Source organism: Apostichopus japonicus, chromosome 19 (genome assembly GCF_037975245.1).
Source record: "Apostichopus japonicus isolate 1M-3 chromosome 19, ASM3797524v1, whole genome shotgun sequence".
NCBI lineage: Eukaryota > Metazoa > Echinodermata > Holothuroidea > Aspidochirotida > Stichopodidae > Apostichopus > Apostichopus japonicus.
Genome location: NC_092579.1, coordinates 12,623,892 through 12,646,546, shown reverse-complemented (window position 1 = coordinate 12,646,546; position 22,655 = coordinate 12,623,892). Strand labels below are relative to the sequence as shown.

The 22,655-nt window shown below is 37.8% G+C and overlaps 2 protein-coding genes across 36 annotated transcripts in view; one reads left to right on the top strand and one right to left on the bottom strand.

The window, feature by feature from the left end:
* Positions 1-5,489, top strand: part of LOC139960617 (gamma-adducin-like) — a 49,493-nt gene extending 44,004 nt beyond the window's left edge. For all 35 annotated transcript variants that reach the window (XM_071959104.1, XM_071959111.1, XM_071959119.1 and 32 more), the window contains 2 exons: positions 3,917-3,995; positions 5,175-5,489. The gene's annotated coding sequence lies outside the window, so the exon portion shown is untranslated. The remainder of the gene's footprint in view (positions 1-3,916; positions 3,996-5,174) is intronic.
* A 1,056-nt stretch (positions 5,490-6,545) lies between these two features.
* Positions 6,546-22,289, bottom strand: LOC139959786 (uncharacterized). The gene is made up of 3 exons (XM_071957632.1): positions 22,212-22,289; positions 21,058-21,178; positions 6,546-16,859 (listed from the first exon to the last, which is right to left on the bottom strand). Exons 1-3 carry the CDS (start codon positions 22,287-22,289, stop codon positions 16,666-16,668), a joined length of 393 nt encoding a protein of 130 aa, XP_071813733.1. The 3' UTR covers positions 6,546-16,665.
* Positions 22,290-22,655: the final 366 nt, after the last annotated feature.

The following is a 22,655-nucleotide window of genomic DNA, read 5'->3' as shown; positions in this document are numbered from 1 at the left end:
AATACCACGAACCCCCCCAAATCACTCAATGTTTCAAATGTCAACTTTTTGGACACACCCACCATACTTGCAAAAATAAAAGCAGATGTCTCAGATGTGGCAAAAACCACAGAGTTAAAGACAGCTGTCCCAAACCAGAAGAAAACCCAAAATGTGCCAATTGCTCAGGGACTCATGTCGCCCTTAACAAAGGATGCCCAAAATTTAAAGAAGCTAAAACTGAAAATAATAACAAACAACAAGAACAAAGAACTAGCGAATGTAACCAATTTTACCCCTAAAATTAAAATAACAAATAAAATCGTCACTGAAAAAAAACTTAATATCGCAACCTTTGTAATTGAATTAGTACAATACACCTTCCAAAAAGCCAACATTATGTTAAATCTGACGACCTTGCCAGTTACGCCACCGTGTTAGCACTAAAACACCTAAACTTAAATATCCCAGAAACTGTAATTATGGAACGTCTCCACCATCCTTCAATATTTAGCCCTCCTCAATCACCTACATGACAAGCACACTCCCTCCTTTGGTCAAGTTCCTCCACCTAAACATCAACAGTATCCTTCCAAAATTAAGCCTCCTACTTACTATATTCGCCAACCACTCCCCGGATATCATTTCGTTAAACGAAACTAAACTAAATAAAAATTCCCACCTTAGCATCCCTGGTTACCAAACTTTCAGACACGATATCTCTCGCTCTATGGGAGGAGTACTTATTGCTGAAAAAAACAACCTCAAAGCCACCCTCCTCCCAAACAAACCCAAACAATTGAAAATGTACTCGAAAGAGACAATAAACCTCTCCACATTATTAGCTATTATAGTCCCCAATTGAGCCCATATCCACAATCAAAAAAAGTTCTAATAAAAATACAATACTACTAGGAGATTTAAATGCCCACCACATCATTTTTGGTAGCACCAAAATATCTGAAAAAGGCATATCCCTCTTAGAAATATGTGATAAACACAACTTAACAATAACTAACCAAAATACCAAAACTAGGATAAACACAATAAACTATAATACTGAACTACTTGACTACGCCATAACCTCAAACCACCCTGCAACTAAAACTCATTCGATTCAAATCCTAGAAGATGACCTAATCAGTGACCATTTTCCACTCCTTTTTGAGCTAGACATAAACCTCAGTTGCATCCAAAATATCGAATTAACATATAATTACAATAAAACAGACTGGACATCATTTAAAAAGGGATCATAACAAACAACACTATTGCCAATTACCACAACAACAAACTAAATTACATCGGCATATATTGTGACAGCATTGCCCAACATATCTTTAATACCTTCAAACAACACTGCCCATTAAAAACAAAACAGAAATCCAAAACTAAATAGGAATATTCTTACACTAAATAACTCAGACGTCGCCTACATAGAACCTATATGATCTCCCCAGATCCAACTCTAAAAACCTAAATTAACCAACCTAAAAAACAAATAAATAGACAAATATCGGCGATCGACCAAAACCGAATCCAAAACAAATGCGATTCAATCATTAATGACAAAAACCCAAAACACTTTTGGAAAAATAAAAAAAATATCATAAACCCATTACAACCCAAACACAGGTAATACAGATGAATGCCTTAGAGATAAAGTAGGTAACCACATCACAAAAACTTAAGACCAAATAAAGCTTAGTGAATCATACTTGAAAACTATATTCAATATCTTAGATGGCCCTCCATACGATAACAGATTCCAACACAAAATAGACCGTACAATTATCTGTAATGCAACCAGCTTTATCCCCAACTTCTAAGGATGTCTCAACAAAAACATCCCTCTACTCAAAGAAATAGATATAAATGATTGGTATAGTGCCACTGAATATGCAAAAATGCCTCCTCCCCTGGTCTTGACAACATAAATGACCTAATGCTAAAAGATTCCCCTCCGTCGGCCTCCGATATTCATTAACTCTCATATTTTCCCATTATTTAACAAACTCCTTAGACTGGGTCATTTCCCAACCCTGTGGAAATCCGCCAAAATGATATTAATACCGAAACTAAGTAAAGACACACCAAAATTCAAAACTATCAACCAATTAGTCTCCTACCAGCCTTAGGTAAGATTTTCGAAAGAATTATAGATAACCGCACCAGAAACCACCTTGAGCAAATTAATCACTTTGCCCGTATCAATCAGGCTAATTCCGCGCACACAAATCTACAATAAACCAAACTTTCCACCTTTCCAAAGAAATTCGCATCGGCTTCATAAAAAAACATGATACCACTGCCCTCTTCCTTGATGCCGAAAGGCGTTCAACAAAACTTGGCACAACGGCATAAGAATTTAACTACTTAACTTTAATCTCCCCTGCAATTACACCAGACTTCTTTCCTCTTTCTTTAGTGAGCGCAATGCCAAAATATGCTACAAAAACCAATAATCAAAACCTATTCCACTTGGTGCAGGTACTCCACAGGGCGCTGTTCTCAGCCCCCTCCCCTGCACCCTATTTGTTAATGATTTGAACATCCCCCCTCTATCTGAATGCAACTATAGTCACTACCCTGACGACATAGCCATTTGGAGCACCAGTAAAAATATCTATATGACGGAACTAAATATTAAAAAAGCAATTACACATCTCGAAAATTGGTGCTTGATGTGGAGAACAAAAATATATCCCTCAAAATCTAACCTAGCCAATTTCTCCATAATAAACTCAAAATACCATAACCATATTTCCAAAATTAATCTTTTCAACACCTCAATCACTGCTACTCCTAATGCAACCTTCCTTGGTACCACTTTCGATAGCAAATTATCGTTTAATCTACTTTGTAACAGAACTGCAGGACGCTGCTGGTTCCAACTTAAATCCATTCAAATCCTCTCACACAAATATAACTTCCCTCCGAAAACAATTATCCAAATCTATAAATCCAAAGTAAAACCGATTCTCAGTTACGGGAGAATCTCCCTGCTTACCATCTCTAATCCCAATAAACAAATTTTAAACAGAATCCACACCACAGCTTATCGACTCGCACTCAAAATCCCTACCTATATTGCTACTTTGTACGTTCTCCGTGCAGGAAACACAAAATCTACTTTCACCCGACTTGAAGAATTCAACACCAAGTTATACGAAAACAACCTCGAGAACGACCCTTTGATTGAAGACCTCCCCGCCTGAAATACAAAGTCGCAACAACTCACTACCCAAAAACCAAACCCTTTCTGTATTCAAAATTGTTACTACTTAAAGTCTCATTCCATTAAAAAAATCCTTTCCTAAATGGGTCTAGGCCCAAGTATACCTATATATACAGATTATATTGTTACCAAACAATAGAAACCACAACCACTCCCTACCCAAACAATAGAAACCACTCCGTCTCCACAATTCTCAGTACTTAAAAAATTCCTCTCCTTTAGAAATCCCTCCCTATTTGACTCTTCGACTCTGACCTCGGGTATGATTATGGCTATCCTGTCCTATGTAAATATATAAGACTTCATTTACCAGCAATTCCCTGACTGAACATAGACAACCTCTCCAAGAAAAAAAAAAAAATGTCTATTCTATAAAAACAAACTTATTATCCCCCGTAGGACCTCTCGCCAGGTCGACCAGGGGTTAAACTCCTTTTGTTTTGATATCAACAACAACAAAAACAAAACTCTTACTCAAATTAAAAAAAAAGGTAACTAATTTCTTTTATTTCATTTTATTTATTGATTTTTATTCTATTTTAACATAAGTATGACATATGACATAGAAGGAGATAAGAAACAAAACTTGTGAAAGGAAGTGTACTATAAAAACCTATAGGGCTTGTCGGGTAGTGACACTCCCTAAAAACTTAATGTGGAAGACATCATGATTAGATTTTGGTTTCATTTAATCAATAGGTGGAGGTAGAGGAATTGGACACTCTTGCACAAGATATCAACGGCTTGAAGTACTCTGCTCAGGCGGCCTCCATTCTAGGTATGTACTTAATAATAATATAATAATATTCAATTTACTGTGTTTGGAAAGAAACTTTTTGCTGCTTTGGATGAAGATTAAGGATTCTTGTTTTTCAAAAGGCAAAATGCAAGATGGACTATATATGAAAGGATGAATACCAAAAATTAAGAAAAGAAATTGGGTGGGGGAGGGGAATCAGGCAGAGACCATCATGTTACTACCCTGTTAATTTTGTGTAGGACCCTGGTTAATTCAAAAGGAAGAAATCCCTTTAGTACCCTTGAGTTTCTGAAAGGGTTCTTCTTTGGGATAACGGTGGACAGACATATCGATGTTCTCTTTTGGGTCTGATCATCAGGAAAATGCAGATTAAACTGCCGTGTCCATTTGGAACCTGGGAATTGAACCCTGCTACTGGAACAAATGTATTCCATCAGAGCATAGACAATGATTCAGAGAAATATGGCCTTTATATTAATAATCTGTTGTTTTCTTTCCCAAATTTTTCTCTTTGGTTAAACAATGAGTGAAAAGATTCATTCGGTTGGAAGCAGCACCATCCCTTTTCACACTTTTTTTTGGGGGGGGGGGGGGGAGAGACCTATTAGCCCTTAGGGTCTGAAAATATTACAATAGAATTATTGTGGTGGACAGGACAGACAATAGTTATTTTTGCTTGTAGCTGAATGTATGATGTCCAGGGATCACAAGGAAGTATCAAAAGCCCGATCAAAACTGCCGTTTTTTTGTACTATCGAAATTTGTCAGAATAAAGAAATTGAAAGCCAAAATATAAAGAGTTTATCTGGCCTTGTAGACTGCGATTGAACCAGTCTCTGTCATCTACAAATAATAGAAAGTGGGTATCCATTTCTGTTTGTGACAGCAATAACAAAAAATGACTGCAAATTAACAAGTTTTTGTAAACTTTCTCTATTCAGGGATTCGAATCCCAAATTCCACTCGAATATTCCCCCCCTACTTATGAACTGTCACGTAGCTCAAGGTGACAAACTTACTACAAAGATGAGAATAGGCCTTAGGTGGTTCCTAATTCAATGACGTTTCTCACAGTTAATTGAATTGACTTCCCCCACCCTCCGGATTATCCTCACCCATAGAAAATACCCTCCACCCAAGAATACTTTAAAAAAAATACCATGGCTTACCAAGAACCTCTCTGCATTCATTTTTCAGATTCCAATGAACCTTCCATCAGCAAAAGAATGGCGCAACTCGGTCTGAAGGACAATCGACCGCTGGCGGAATAGCTTGACTGGTACAATGCCAACCAGCCGGACCTGGCCGCCAAGCCCAACTTCACCACATTTCCACTGGACTTTAAGCCGTCACCGTGCAAACCGCTCTTCTTTGACATAGTTCTGAACCATATAGAGTTACCCTTATTGGACGAGAAACTGGAACAGAATAAATCGTCCCCGCAGGGGGGTCTGGGTGGGTTCCTGCGTGGATGGTGGAGCGGGGGTGTAAAGTAACTCTGGAATTGCCACGATGTCGGAAAAAGGATTTCGGAAAAAAGGTCTTTTGTATACATAAGCCGGTAGTATTTGGGAGGGCTCTCACTCTTCTCCTGCATGTGCTGTAATCATCTTTTATTTAAGTTTTATTTGATTTCATTTGTTTTTTTTTAGTATAGAAAACTACACCTTGTTGCAATGCAAACACAAAGATGGGGGAAGGCCAAAAAGAATAACACTCACTTTTTTAACGTAGCTTGGCAAACAAAATTTGAAGAATATTCAAAATGGGAATTGGAATTTTATATATTTTGGATTTGGTGTTTGTGTGTTTATCTTGTTTAGAGAAAAAGAAGAAAAAAACAGCATCTTTATTTGATGGGGCTTTAGAGTTTAAAAATGGGTTTTGGGTGTTGATTTCTTGGTCTACAAACATTGTGGTGCTTGACTGACTGACACTTTATGGGGGGATGTTAAGGTGACTGAATTTGATATTGGCAGGAGTTATGGATGATAGTTGGAAGGACCAGGGGTGGGGGGGTGGTGGTGAAGTGAAGGATAGAGAAGGAGAAATGAAAGTGTTGAAAGTGAAGAGGGAGAATCTTTTAATTGAATTTTCAGTTTGCAGCAGCACAGGTTTACTGCATGAAAAGGCTATATTTAAAGAAACTTTCAATAATGCACTCTTCGTGTATATAATTTGGTGGGGTGTGGTAGTCGGAGCGGGGGGGGGGGGGTGTGTGATTGAGACAGCAATGAAAGGGAGCAACCTTTCCACATGTATGTTGTTTGTGCTATGGTAGTATCGTTTCCTTTTTCAAACTGGAGGGCAAAAAATGTAAAAATTAAGTTATCTAAAATTAATTAAAATCAGGTTTAGTTAATAAATGAAAGTTAAAGAAAATTTAATTGATGGTAGCAGGGGTGCCATGGTATTGTAAAGTGAATAATCAATCAGCCATGGAAGGCCAACTCTTTTTTGTTGGGAACTTGTCGTCAAGCAAACCTATGGATTCAAGCCATGTCTGGCTAAAGTAAGATGGGGTTATTATGTTTATCTAGGAGAAATCAATTCTTTTTCCCCTCATGATGAAATGGTCTTCCAAATGTTTAAAAAAAAATGTCCAAAAAGAATGTACTGGTGTGAATTGGATAGCCACCTGGTGTGAAGTAAAAAGGCCATAGGCTTATCCCATATGTACATGTGACTGCTTAGTATCATTAAATAACTCCCCTCCAGGCTGATATTATAAATAATAGAAACATTATAGAAAATAACTGTCTGTTGTCACCAACCATCTCAATAGTAGATGCAGGTATCACTAAGAATGTTTATGAAATATGTATTGCATGTTTTGATTAGTATTTGCATAATAATTTGATGAGGGATAACCTGTTTCTGGACAGGTAGTTGAAGGGTATTAACTGTGGTGGGAGGGATGAAGGTATATCCTGTCCATGAACTGATTTGTCATTAAAAAAAAAGAAGTTATTTCAAAGTATCACTCTTTTTTTTCTTCCTTTTATTTCTTCCTTTTACATGAGTATTGTAAAAGGAAAAGCAGAGGTTGAGTTTGAGCCAGGGAACTTGAGATGCAAAAGCAAAAGTCTTTACCACTAGACAATTAGCTGGGCCTCTGGTTTCTAAAGCTTTACAAATATTTAAAGATCCTGCTGTTTAGACTGTTTTTTTAAAACATTTTCTCCACTACTACTCCTCCCCCCGACTGGCTAGTCAGGGGGGGAGGGGTGGCGGCGAACTCCACTTGTCCGCGCGTGAACCTTGTCAGGGGGAGGGGTGGCGCGAGCTCCACTTGTCCGCGCCTTTACCTTGTCAGGGAGAGGGGGCGGCGACCTCACCTTGTCCACACCTTCACCCCGTCTCACCTCGGTACTCACCTTACCCACCTGTCAGGAGGAGGGGGCCACCCACCTTCGGGATTCACCTTATCCACTTGTCAGAACTCCTTTTGCAAATACTCACCTGGGACTTGAACCGATGCAATCCAAACCAATCGCTTACTGAATGATGGAATAACCAATTACACCATTTCGGTTCCCTCTGGAAAAACTTTGTTTCTTGTATTTATACTTGCACTCCCTCCAGAGGGTACAAAAGTAAAAGGCTCTGTCTGGACATGAACCGCAGACATGATGCTCTGTCTGGGAATTGAACCGGAGACATGGAGTTTGTCTGTCTCTCCAGTCCAGAGCACTTCCAACTGCGCCACTAGAACTGTTGAGAATTAATGCTCGTTTCTAATATTTAAACTTCAGAGTCCAGAATGGAATTAGTAAAAGAGCAAAAATATAAAATGCTCTGTCTGGGGTTCGAACCGGAGACATGGAGTTTGTCTGTCTCTCCAGTCCAGAGCACTACCAACTGTGCCACTAGAACTGTTGAGAATTAATGCTCGTTTCTAATATTTAAACTTCAAAGTCCAGAATGGAATAAGTAAAAGAGCAAAAATATAAAATGCTCTGTCTGGGGTTCGAACCGGAGACATGGAGTTTGTCTGTCTCTCCAGTCCAGAGCACTACCAAATGCGCCACTAGAACTGTTGAGAATTAATGCCCGTTTCTAATATTTAAACTTCATAGTCCAGAATGAAATCAGTAAAAGAGCAAAATATAAAATGCTCTGTCTGGGGTTCGAACCAGAGACATGGAGTTTGTCTGTCTCTCCAGTCCAGAGCACTTCCAACTGCGCCACTAGAACTGTTGAGAATTAATGCTCGTTTCTAATATTTAAACTTCAAGGTCCAGAATGGAATAAGTAAAAGAGCAAAAATATAAAATGCTCTGTCTGGGGTTCGAACCGGAGACATGGAGTTTGTCTGTCTCTCCAGTCCAGAGCACTACCAACCGAGCCACTAGAACTGTTGAGAATTAATGCTCGTTTCTAATATTTAAACTTCAAAGTCCAGAATGGAATCAGTAAAAGAGCAAAAATATAAAATGCTCTGTCTGGGGTTCGAACCGGAGACATGGAGTTTGTCTGTCTCTCCAGTCCAGAGCACTACCAACTGCGCCACGAGAACTGTTGAGATTTAATGCTCGTTTCTAATATTTAATGTTCACAACATTAGAAGACAAATAAATAGAAAATCAAATGCATCCTCTGGTGTTTGAATTCAAGACAAGGAGTATGTCTCATTTTTTTCAGTTTATTGACAATTCCATTGTACAAAACAATAATAAATATGCAAAATTGTACAACATAACAACTTCGCCACAGTAACTGTTAATTGAGAAATGATAGGCTTTTCTAATATTTTAACTGCAAAATGAGGAAAAGAAATACCAAAACAATACATCCTCTGGGAGTTGAATTCTAGACAGAGAGTTTGTCTTACTTTCTAAGTACATAACACTAACCACAGTAACTGTTTAGAAATAATTATTAGTTATTTGATTTGATTTATTTTGTTTTTTTCACGTGCAATATACAATGTGAAAGGAAGTCTTCTATAAAGCATACAATAGCTTAACAATGTAGAAGACTGGTCAGAAAAGCATTATTTGGACAATTGCTTCCCATCTAGCAAAAACATATCCCTAACACACAGTAAACCGGCGTCGTAAAAGCTTGTTGTCATAAACAACGGTATTATCAATTCTAATAAAATTATTAGGGATTTGCACACCCAATTTCCGATGGTTTCTTAAAGGTAGCTAAGCTTACTCAAAACCATACAAATTTGTCCAATGAAGGTATTTTTAAATACAGTACAATATCCTGGTCATGAAAATTATATTTAAAAAGCAACTCTTTACCGGACGGCGACAGAGAGGAATGAAATAAAAGAGCTTCCAATACCCCGTGTTGGCATTATTACAATAACGCTTGACCCAAGAGGTTTTGAGAGCACCAACAAAGCTGTGAACATATTTTTTTTTTAAAAAACCCTTTTCAATGGGGTTATACAGTAATTTTCCTTACTTTATCAGTTTTCCCGTTCGAAATAAATCAAAAATAGTACTTTGGATCTTATCAATAAAATCTTTTGGAGGGCTATGCAGATTCCTTTGACACCACGTATCTCCCGCACGGAAGCAGATATGGACCTGGGAGTTGCAAATTTGGGCTCCTGAGCATCGGTTACCCCCTGTTACGTCATTTGGGCGAAATCGATTTTGGATCGATTTTTGGTCAGTTTTGGCAGCTTACTGCTAATCAGGTTTTTTGCCCCCCACGCCCCAACACAGCACCTAATTCCAAAATAAACTTCTGATTCGTAATCAGCGTGTCGCGAACTACCAGAAAAGATAAAAAATGAAGAATAAATAGGTGTCATCGCCCAAAAAATGTGACAAATGTCAATAGGTAGATGAGAGCGCATTAAAAACGTCAATAATCGCATACAAATAAAAAGTGGTAAAAAGCTGAAAAGGGCGCCAGTAGTCCATTTGAGTCCGTCAGGGGGGCATCCGCCTCCCTGACTGTATGGACGCTCCGCCACTGACAGATAGACCACTCAACCCCCCCCCTCCCCCTTCCATGGTACGCCATTTGACGCAAGAATAACACACCCTCAATGCAACCTATAGCTAATGGACACTTTCGTGGTATGATTATAGTCCCCCAAATGAGCCCATATCCACCGATATAATAAAAAAAAAAAATGTTCTATTAAAAATTAAAAAAAACTCCTAGTAAATGCCCACCACATTATTTTTTCTATAAAAGGCAAGTCTCTCTTAGAAATATGTGATAAATACAACTTAACGATAATTAACCAAAATACCAAACCTAGGATGAACCCAATAAACAATATTACAGAACTACTTGACTACCCATATAACCTCAAATCACCACGCAACTAAAACACATTCGATACAAATCCTAGAAGATGACTAAATCAGTGACCATTTTCCACTCGTTTTTGAGTTAGACATAAACCTCAACTGCATACTAAATAACGAATTGACGTATAATTACAATAAAACAGACTCCCAAAATACAACAACCAAAACAACGAGCTAAATTACATCGACAATTACTGTGACAGCGTTGCCCATCATATCTTCTATACTTTCAAAAGACACTGTCCCTTAAAAACAAAACAGAAAACGAAAACTAAATAAGAATATTCTTACACTTATGAAACTCAGACGTCGCCTACGTAGAACTTATATCATTTCCCGAGACCCAACTCTAAAAACCCAAATTAACCAACTTAAACAGCAATAAACAGACAAATATTGGCGGATGAACAAAACCGCGTCCAAAACAACTGCGATTTAATCATTAATGATAAAAACCCGAAACACTTTTGGAAAATTAAAAAAAAAAATCATTAACCCCATTACAACACCAAACACAGGTAAAACAGACCAAGGCCTTAGAGATAAAGTAGGTAACCTCATCACAAAAACTCAAGACCAAATAAAGCTAATTGAATCGTACTTTAAAAGTATATTCAATATCTACGATGGCCCCCCATACGATATCAGCTGTAAACACGAAATAGACCGTACAATTATCAGTAATGCAACCAGCTTTAACACCAACCCATTAGGATGTCTCAACAAAAACATCCCTCTACTCAATAAAATAGATATAAACAATTGGTATAGTGCCACTAAAACATGCATCCTCCACTGGTCCTGACAACATAAATGACCAAATGCCTAAAAACTTCCCTCCGATATTCATTAACTCTCATATTTTCCCATTACTTAACGAACTCCTTAGACTGGGTCATTTCCCAACCCCATGGAAATCCGCCAAAAAGATTTTAATACCGAAACTAAGTAAAGACCTCACCAAAATTCAAAACTATCGACCAGTTAGTCTCCTCCCAGCCTTAGGTAAGATTTTCGAAAGAATTATAGATAACCGCACCATAACCCACCTAGAGCAAATTAATCACCTTTCCCCGTATCAATCGGGCTAATTCCGCCCACACAAATCTACAATAAACCAAACTTTCTGCTTATCTTAGTTTTTAGCCTCTGAAGAAGATCCTGCTAGGATCGAAACTTTTACTCATTCTATTACACAGGCTCTCTAGTGGATAATCAGTTTGCTAACAGTTTTATTTTATTTTCATTCTGCTTATCTTTTAGGCAGAACAAAGGTTTGTGAATCCTTTGTTCGTTTTAAAAGTTTTTTTTTCGGGTTTCTATTGTTCCTCTGAAGTTGCGCACTGACCAAAAAAGAGGCCGATGGAGAGCGCTCGACGCATCTTTCCAGTCATACGTTATTTCAAAGCAGTCAAATCAAACCTTTCTTATTCATAAATGTTCTCCAGTTTCACGGTGTTGTTTCCTCGGAAATTGTATGCTTAGCGATAGAAGTGTACAATGTTTTAATCGTAATTTTTTCTTCAAAAATGGAACGGAGGGTGATAAAATACTGCCTGATACTGTTGTTTTAACTGGTTGTTGTATATTAATAGTTTTCAACCGCTCCGCGACATGAGCTATGCAGATTCAGGAAACGTTGCCTTGACCATTACTTTAGCAACAAGGCAATCAAAAGAATTAAGATCTCTTAAGGACTCAAAAAGGTAGAATTTATATTCCAAAATGTTTCAATACCCAGAGAGAACAGTCTTCCTATGTGAAATAAAGACATACAGATGCTCTATGTATGAGCACATGGACATATTCTTTGATCAATTTGAGCAAGAAAAGCAGCTCTGCCACCCCTTTAATAATTAATGAGTTACATGACATTGTTTTATTTTCACTATGAAACATTTTCACAAGTTACTGCCAAACCTAGAGTCATGTAGTATTAATCACTGAAAATAATGCCAATTTTAAAACCATTTGAAATATGAAGTTCAATAAAGGTGTACGTGTTGAGTTATCCTGTTTACAAGTACAGCATTTTGAACATCACCCTCCGTTCCATTTTGAAGAAAAAATTAGCATTATTTCTCAACAGTTGCTGTGACGCAGTGGTTAGCAAGGGCGTAGGAACCGGGGGGCTGGGCTGGATCTAACTGCGCCAAAGTTCAATACAGGGGAACTTGATATGCAGCTATTGGTCAAGACATTGGTGGGGACACGGTATATCATGTCCCCACTACTGAAAAAGTTGATGGGGACGCGTCCCGCTGTCCGCACCAGGATCTGCGCCCATGGTTTGAAGGCTGTTCATCCTGGAACGCCATTTTCATGCTCACTTATATGATGTGATATCTGCTGTTTGCTTAACAAATTCGAATAATTGAAATGAGACTGAAATAAATAACTTTGATTTGTTTATTGTGCAATTCCCTACTTCTTTTCATTTCGAAAGACGCACAGTTTCAAGTTCAGTACACTGAAGGTTTCGATTCTCTATCTGCCTTCAGTTTAGGTAAGATCTTGGGATATTCATCCCTAGATATCGCTGGATATTGCTAGAAATCCATACAGCACAGTGTTCTTGGTATTTCTTGGGATTTTTCGGGCCTGATCTTGGGAAATTGCAAAATCGGGAGTGGTTACACTCCATTTAGGTCAGGGCACGTATGGCAAGCCGTTTTAACATTTACCTCGCAATTCGACTTAAGTCGAATACATTTCACTTAAGGGGAATTCAATATCACTTAAGCAGAATACTATTTAACTTACGTGGAATTCTATTTCACTTAAGTGGAATACCATTTCACTTAAGCTTAATTGTATTTTACTTAAGCTGAATTCATCAACTTGTCACTGCATCTTACTTAAGCTAAATCTATTTCACTTAAGGGGATTGTATTTCACTTAAGTGGAAATGCATTTCACTTAAGTGGAATTGTATTCTACTTAAGTGGATACAATTCCACTTAAGTGGAATGTCCTTTCTATTTCCCTTAAGTAGAATACAATTCCACTTAAGGGGAAATGCATTCCATTTAAGTGAAATGTGATTGGATAGTCTATTTCACTTAAGTGGAATGTGATTGGCTAGTCTATTCCACTTCTGTGGAATGTGATTGGCTAGTACATTCAACGCCAAACTTTGCCCATGCCTTTGCGCGCCATTATAAACAACTTGCCGCGATACGTGTACGTACGTGGTGTCGATATGTGCACAATGAATATCGGCTGTCCATCGTGATCCAGCTAGCACTTAACATCCGTGCAAGGTGAGTACGTACGTACCTGACCTGGTACCTGACGAATACCATTACCAAAATAAAGCCATGGTAAATACATTACAAGTGGTTGGAGCTACAGCCGAACACGCATTGACAAGGGCAAGAGAACGTATTACTTTTTTTGGATTTTGGATGGAATCTTTTATTTCGTCAAAAGTTTCACTATCTAAAAAGTTACGAGTACTGCCTATGTTACTTTAACAAGATGTAAGTCGCCTCTGTAGTGCTTCATACTGATTGTTCCCCTGTGCAAGTGAGGAAACAACACTTCGAATTGTCTCTAACAACAACAATTATTTGATCGAATTCCAGCAATGTTTAGATGTGAATGATTAGCCATAGCCATGATACACACGTGCAACGAGGATCGACTACATCATCATATGTGATGAGCAATTGAATGCGTTACGACGAACATTACCCTAAATTGTATTTATATATAAGTCACATATCAACACTTCCACTTAAGTGGAATTGTATTTTACTTAAGCAGAATAGAATTCTACTGAGTGAAATTGACGAGCAAAAGATATTATTCCACTTAAGTGAAATTGTATTCCACTTAAGTGGAATACAATTCCACTTAAGTTGAAATGCATTCCACTTAAGTGGAATTGTATTTTACTTAAGTGGAAATGCATTTCACTTGAGTGGAATTGTATTCCACTTAAGTGAAATAGATGGGCTATTTAGCTTAAGTGAAATGTTATTCCACTTATGTGAAATACAATTCCACTTAAGTGGGAGGCATATCCACTTAAGTGATATAGAAATGTCCATTTCCACTTAAGAGAAATGGAATTCTACTTAAGGGATATTGAATTCCACTTAAGTGGAATACATTTTACTAAAGTGGAATAACATTTAAGTGAAATGTATTCGACTTAAGTCTAATTGCGAGGTAAATGTTAAAAGGGCTTGCCATATGCACCACCTCTAGCATCACTAATGCACAGCCGGATCACTAGACTCGTTATCTATCGATGAAGTGGTGTGTTGCCGGATTTTGGCAAGTTTTTGGTACTACGGGCGAAGGTTATTGTTTAAGTTTTGTAACCCATCGGGAAGCGATAAGAGGGGTGGGGCGTAGGGGTTGTGAGGGTGGGGCATTTTCACGCAGATTGGAACAATCTCAAGAAGTGATAGGTGCGTCCGCCTGCCCCCCCCCCCCCCCCCACGCACTACATGATATTCACAGGAGATGTGCTCAATTCTCCAATCACATGAGGAATTTATTTTTAGATTCATTGTATGAGTTACGGTACGAGGTTTAGGGTAACAATTAGCATTCACGCCGGAGTATAACATTTTATCTCTGGATGGCAGTGTTGCATCGAAGGACATATGTCTAGTGCAGTTCCATATAGATCCTGGTCTAATACCGAAATGCATCATGTTCCCGACGACTCGGTCGAGTTCGAGACCAGCCACAGTTGGTTTCATAGCACAATTGTACAATTGTTTATATATATATAAATATATATATATATACATATACATATATATCTATATATATATATATATATAAATATATATATTTATATAGATATATTAGTGAGAGAGGAAATATGAAAACGTCAAAATGGAGTTGTCGGTGTAAGGGGTAGGGTGAGGCGCACACCCCTTCCAAAATCATCGATCCGTCACTGGCTACCCTATGTGTATAATAGGGATCAGCCCTGTAATTATGTCACTGTTTTTTTTCTCTTCCCAGTTGCTTGCCCTTTTTTCTACTCCCTCCTTTTCTCCATTTCCTCTATTTCTTCTTTTTCTTTTCCCTTCCTTCCTCCCCTTCTTTCCCCTCTTTTTCCCGTTTTTCTTCTCTCTTTTTTTCTCGCCTCTATTTCTTACCTGGGGGGCGCACGCCCCCAACGCCCCCCTGGATACGCGCGCCCCCAACGCCCCCCCTGGATACGCGCCTGATCAAGGTGGTCAGAATTTGACCCTAAGTGACCTTTGACCTCTTCATAGAACATTCAGTTCTTGTACATTTCTGAGCATGAGGATAATCGCAGCTTTGAGTTTGATGTTGACAAGGATTTCAGGCTTTTGGCAGCTGATGACTCCAATTTACATTTGACCTCTTAACGGAACTGCTCAAAGTGTAATGCTCAGTGAGGGGGACCTACCACCTTATTATGACATTTTACCGATGCTACAGATATTCACTAAACTAGACTACAAGGTTTTTGTATTTTGGCCGCTGATGACCTCAATTGACATAACTTCATAATTTCCATCTGTAAATATGAGAAAATTTTCAACATGATACCCTTGAGAAGGGCACTTTTGAAAACATGCAAGAGAGAATAAAAAACCCAGTATTTTTAGGTGCAGGGCAGAGATGGTCTTATGGTATTGCAGAAGTATTCAAGACTATGCATGAAATAAAGATAGATTTCCCCAGAAAAAATTCTGCCAAACTATTCCTTAAAATTTAGGAGAGCAGTTTTTTCAAGAGTTTTAAGTACAGCTTCCATAACAGTGTTCTCTACTATATCTCTTGCTATTTCAAGGAAAAAATACTGCATATCTTAGTGCTTCAATATTTATACACATGGTGATACAAAAAAAAAGAAGTAGAAAAGCTTATATACAATTTACATATATATATATATATATACATATATATATATATATACATATATATATATATATATATATATTTATATAAATATTTACATATATATATGTACATATAGATAGGGAGTACTCTATTCGATTAAGCCCAAAAGGGTTTCTTAGTTGACTTCCTTTCACATTTTTTACTTATTTGTACTTTTATTGTCTTGTTCACCTTGTAATACTATGTGATGAAACGAATAATAATATTAAATATATCTTTTAAGAAGCTGCAACATCGGTGGCTCAAAAAGTTTGTGATCCTGAAAGTTTGAGAGCGGCAGGTCTTTCTGGTAGCTGGATCGAATCACTTTCCGATTCTTCTTCAACTTTAGTCCTATTTCTAATCCCTTCGGGGGAAACTTCCATCAGCTTGTCATTTTGGATTGATGAAGCGTTCGGCACGTCGCTACCAGAATTGGAACAAACTTTTCTGTCTTCTTCTGCCTTCAGGAGGTTATCGTCTGGTAAGCCTTTCCTGATCTGGTAAGAGTTAGACTGTACTTAACTCGGAGGTGAGATGGAGGCTTTCATGTCCATAATGAGACTAGAGTAGGGATCTGAATCGGCTACAGGGGCTTGGGATTCCAATTTATTGTCTCTGTCTGATGTTTCGTCATCTTCCCAAGTCTCTTCCAAATTTAAGTCTTCTGGAGGTCTCTCGGGGAGCTGTTCCATGGTGGACACCATAGGTGGTTCTGTCCATAAAAGAGTATGAAAGAAAATAACTAGATAGGAATACACAAGCCATGTAGACGTAAGAACTCTGCATAAAGTGTTGATCATGCATGTTACATTTGAAGACTCGAATGAGTCAACCATAGCCAATAATTTAAAGGGCGAAAACGGATTGCTTTGGGTGATAGGAGGGGGTGGGGGATTAACACTTTCTTGGTGGGAGGGAGTCAGAGCCACAGACAGAGATCTAAGAACATTTAATGATTTCCCTAACTTATGTAATGTCAGAAATGTCAATTTTTTTTTTTTTAATTTATAACCCATCTACTAGTGAAATGTCTAGTATTGTTGTATCAACTACAGTAGTTACAGTATATTATTATAAAATGTAAAAAAAAAATGTAAAAGTTTTGTGTTTGCAATAGATTTACAAGCTATATTACAATGGAAAGACATGAAGGAAAAATTCATAAAAAAGATGACTTTAGAAACAAAGTTTAACAAACCTCAGTTACTTTGTTGTGAACGGTTGAAAAACAGCGCTATCAGACTAGGCTAGATTTTTTATGCCACTTTTAATTTGTAAGGTAACGACCCATTTATTTGCCGAGGTTCATCGGTTTAGAGTGACAAGACTATTTAGTCTAATACTTTAACCATTTAGCTGAGTTCCTCAGATCCAGCACAAAATCACAAAAAGATATTTACCTGTCTCAAATGACATGTTTACAGTGGTAGTACAAATTTGTCAACTTTTGGATAGATGGTGTTTAATTTTCTTTCAATGGGTGCAAGGGTGTTGTTGTTTTAGTATCAAGTTAAAGGAACATGCTTTGGTTGAGTGAGAATTTATGTAAAGCAATGGGTTAACAAAACTTAACATTAACATTAAAGCATGTTCTAGAAGAGCTGATAACATCATCAAGTTAGCCTTTAAAGGAACATATCGGAGGTTTAGCACATTTTAACAGTAAACAGCTTGGAACTGGATCAGCAGGGTGTGAGTGTAAAATCTCAAATTAACCTTGTTCTGGTGGACTACGACATTATTGTGTCTAAAATTCAGCCTACATTTTTCATTTAGGTAGATACTGAAGAAGTGACGGATATGAAGTCATGCTGTCGAGGAAGGAAACATTTCTTTTACAATTTTATTAATTCTCATTCTCATTTCATTATCTGACAATAACACGGATGGAGAAATGTACTACATCTCAAACCTGCACATAATAAGAAAGCAAAGCCAGAATATTAAACTGGAGGGTGGAGTGGAGGCAATAAGTAAGTGTTTACTATTTTGAATACATGTGCTGAAAGTTTCTCCATTTTGTTTATCATTATATTGATGATAACACCAGAGTTTCTATTAATGGAAAAAAAATGCCCAGTATCTTTGCACTTGTGTAGCAAGTCAGTCAATTTCATAGCAAGATTCGCTCGGGTAAATGGAGCAACAGAGTTCGGAGTGGGTTTAGTGGTACTGGATATGTGTTTTGGTGGGGTTACAGACAAAATCTAAGAGATGAGGAATCTAGGTCCCACCCCTGGCTGCATCCAAACAGCAAAATACTAAGTAACTAGGTGTTAATTTACACATAAATAACAGGTCTTTAATTGAGATGGAGAACAACACACAATAACTGCAATGTTCCTAAATATTCCACTAAAACCCACACCCCCCCCCTCTCCCATTCCTCCCAGACCAATTCTCTCCTAGTCTCATTACGTGCAGGGTTTCCAGAAAGATCTGGCCTGACCCGGCTTCAATTTTGTTACAACCATTTTCAAGATTTTCCTCTAAATATATTTATATTTATATCTCTGGGATTATAGGAAAAGATTATCACTGCACAGAACAAAGCCTTATTTGTCAAAACAAACGTGACACAATGCACATACAATTTAAGGGAAACCCCCCCCTCCCCCAAAAAATAATGCACAGTAGCATATGGCAAAACTTATGGCAGGTATAATATTGTTTCCAATACACTAGTAACTGCACAGCTACTTTGATGATGGGTAAAAAGAGCAATTTGCTTTGCGTGAATACTTATTCAGTTCTAGGAAAAAAGGAACGAACTTGTTATCCTTACAAAATTCACCCCAAAAAAATACTTTACACTAAATCTGAGGACGGAGTAAATAAACTTGATGTATTCTTTATGTCACAGCAGATACAAGTCCCTATTGTATTGCCTTATGTATCACTTGAGTGACTCTGAATGGCGCAAGCTAGATTGAACCTGCCTTGAAGGTAGTAGCTTTATCCCTTTGTGTCCTGCATATTTGTCTTGTTTGTGTCTTGTTTTGTGTTATGTATTGTTTTGAGCAGTACATGGTATGCATTCATTTCAGAGTTGGAGAATATTCCTCACTTGACTCCCAGGGTTTGAAAGGTACAGTTGTACAAGACTGGCTGTGTCCTCTGTGGGCGTGGTGTGTGGTTATTATTGCTGTTGTGGTAAGACCCTGTGAGGGCACTAAGTTGTATTCAGGCTTGTTGAGATGCTTGAAGCTTAACCTGCGAGGCCAACATTTTATATGCAAAAAAACATATATTATTTATTGTCACCACCTGAGTTAATTTGACCAGTAACCGGTTCTGTGTGGATGTATCGTGGCGCCAGTCTGTACCTGGAGAGCAAGTCAAAGCCCAGTGAAGTAAGTCACATTATTTATCCTTGTTATGTGGGGAATGATGTTTCAAGGTATTAGAATTATTTATTCTATTCATTGCTTATTGAAGTGTCACTGTTATTGTGGAGGTTTGTATCCTGACCTAGGTAACTTTGGCTCTAGCCTAGGAGATATGTCAATAATACTTAGTAATATGTGTTACAAGATAATGCAATCAGGGTCACTTTAGAGAGGAGAATTGTGTCTTAGGGTATGGCATGATATTTTAGATACATAGATTATGTTCTAGAATAATCCTGGCCATTGAAGCTGCCCTAGGGGTAGAGATAGTATGCATATAGTAAGTGTTGTATTGGAGCAGTTAGTGGGGGCATTATAGAATTGGGAGCCTTGTGATTATTTAGGACTAGGTGGTGGGTTTATGTAATTATTTATGTTATTATGTGTTATGCGTTTTCAATATCCCAAAGGGAAATTCACATCTGCAGGAAGATTCACTGTGGTTAGGGTTCGTCTTACAAATACCCTCGGGATAATTCCAGAGCATGTATTTAGACAAAATACTAGTTAACGTATTTTGTACCCTGCAGTTCTCGACAATCATCAGCGGAGCAAGAGAGACAAGGGGTGCTGGCCTAAAGAGAAAGTGGCCCAAAAGACGGGAGTTGGTGAAACAGTGACAGCGACCTGAAGCTTACCGAACTTTTGGATTGAAATTGTCATTTGAAGACGTGAAAAGAGATTTCTAGAATTAATTTCTAGAAATTCTTAATGCTATAATTCTAGTATTCATTTGTAATTTATATGAAGGGTGTAATTTCATGAAGGGGTGTTTCAGTCGGTAATTGTATCATTATATTTTTCTGTTCTAAACACTCACATGTACGAGTTCTATAGGAACGGGTGTTTCAGTCAGTAATTGTATCACTATATTTTTCTGTTCTACACACCCACATGTCCCAGTTCTTTATGGAGTCAAGTACCTAGTTGTTATCCTCGCCTTAATTAACAAAGTTAGCATCATTCCCGTGTTGGTCAGGGGAACAGTGACACTTTAACCTTTGGAAAATTCCACTCTCCTCAACTCTGTTGGACTCCATCGCCTTCGGTAAGACTGAATATTACTAAGTGATATTCCATCACGGTTAGGGATACTTCTTTCTGGGGGTGGGGTGGGGATGGCGGGGACAAAAAATTTAACAACTGCACTCATTCAATACAAAAACTTGGCATCAATTCCATATAAGTTAGGTAACATTCTCGCTTGTGAACTACCATAAATAGAACATTTTAACCAAATTTAAACGTCCCTGATTTATGCTTGACACTCCTGCTAAACGCGCTCGGGTTTATTTAGCAGCGAAGTAAATCTTTGTACGCAAGACAGACTCATTGGTTAGTTTTGAAATTCATTCCAACTTTCTTCGCACATGACCATATCTGTGACCCGCTCGCAAACAATAGTCCTACAACCCATTGTCTCCAGAATACTGCTACCAATAATTTTATACAATGCGAGCATCATATCCATCTTGTACTCTCAACGTACCAAACCCAAAAGGAAGAAACTTGAAAATGTACCTGGCTCTTCCTCCTTCTGTACGGCTTTATGGGATTGACCGACCCTTTGACCTAGCATCTTGATCTCTGCTAACAGTCTCTTCACGGAATCCTCTGATTTTACTACGCTGTCCTTCAACGTCTAAGCAGAAAGAAGATGGATTAATAATCAATCATGCAAATATGGATTATTATACAACACCATATTGTAGTCTGGTCATTTGATTGGTCAATTGCTCGTTGATTGCATGCAAAATCCGCTCTATTCCACTCTATGAAATAGAACCATGAGTTATACTTTTTTGATAGCACTTTTTCAATGGTAAGAGAGCAGAGAAACCTGTCTGTTCAAAACAATCGGTTGCATGAGTGCATTTTACCCATCTTAATATAATATGTTGTATAATAAAAATAATGAATGGTTTCCATTCGTGCAATAGTGCAAATATTTCATTCGTTGAAAGATGTAATATGTTCCATTCAACTCTGCTGTGCCCCGTTGAATGGAACATTCCATCTTTCAACTCATGAAATATTTGCACTATTGCAATCATAACCATTCAATATTTGTATAAAAATCAATCATGCAAATATGGATTAATAATCAATCACGCAAAGATGGATTAGTAATCAATCACGCAAAGATGCATTAATAATCATCGTTGCTTTAACAGATTTCTCTTTTGTTATACAACCCACAGGGGAAATGAATTCCACCCCACCAAGATGGGGATATTTTCACTTTCATTAAATGACGTGTTAACTTTTCCCCATAAGGTCTGTTAATACCACCGTCTCTTATGCTATTGTCGCATTGCAGAGCAGACGTCACTTGCTCTCTTCGTTGGGATCTGGGTAGGAGTTGAAATTTAAGCCCCAAGGAATGAGCTGGAGCTTGTGGATTAAACACCAAATGTTTCATCCCCTACAGCAGTGGGTAGTTTCACTCAACATTCTATTAAAACGAAATGTAGTGTAAGCAATGAAACTTGAAATTTTCAACATGTTACATGATGTTGCATGTTAGTCACAATTTAACCTTGCATCTCATGATATTAAACACTAACATGTTAGGACAGCCCTTGAACAAAGCAATTAAACGTACATTAAACTAATGAAACTATACTCAAATTGACAGTTGAATGATCCATTAATTAATAGTTTTGTCATCTCACCTTCATTCTGCCATGGATTTCTTCATTAGTCATCTTAATTCTTTGCATACCTTGAAGGTAGCCATCTTTATCAATCATATCTCTCCTGAAACTTGCCTAATAAACTCCCTTGTTATGGGATCTTAGCATCTATTACTATTAAAACATAAGACAAGATGGCAATCTATGGTACTCTTCTCTTTTATGATGGCATGGATCTACAATGAACATGACCTTGACCCTAAACAGCTGCATAGGTTCTAATTTAAAATTAATTGTCTCATTATAGTCAACATATTTGTGGTTTAATGACTTTTTCCAACATGCTGACAGCAGAAAATGGATACACTTTCTAGGTATTTGACCTTTCACCTATGACATTTAGACAATCACCAAAGATCAAGTTTACAGTACATACCCACCAAGTTTGAACCTGATCAGACTAACAGTCTAGGACACACTCTT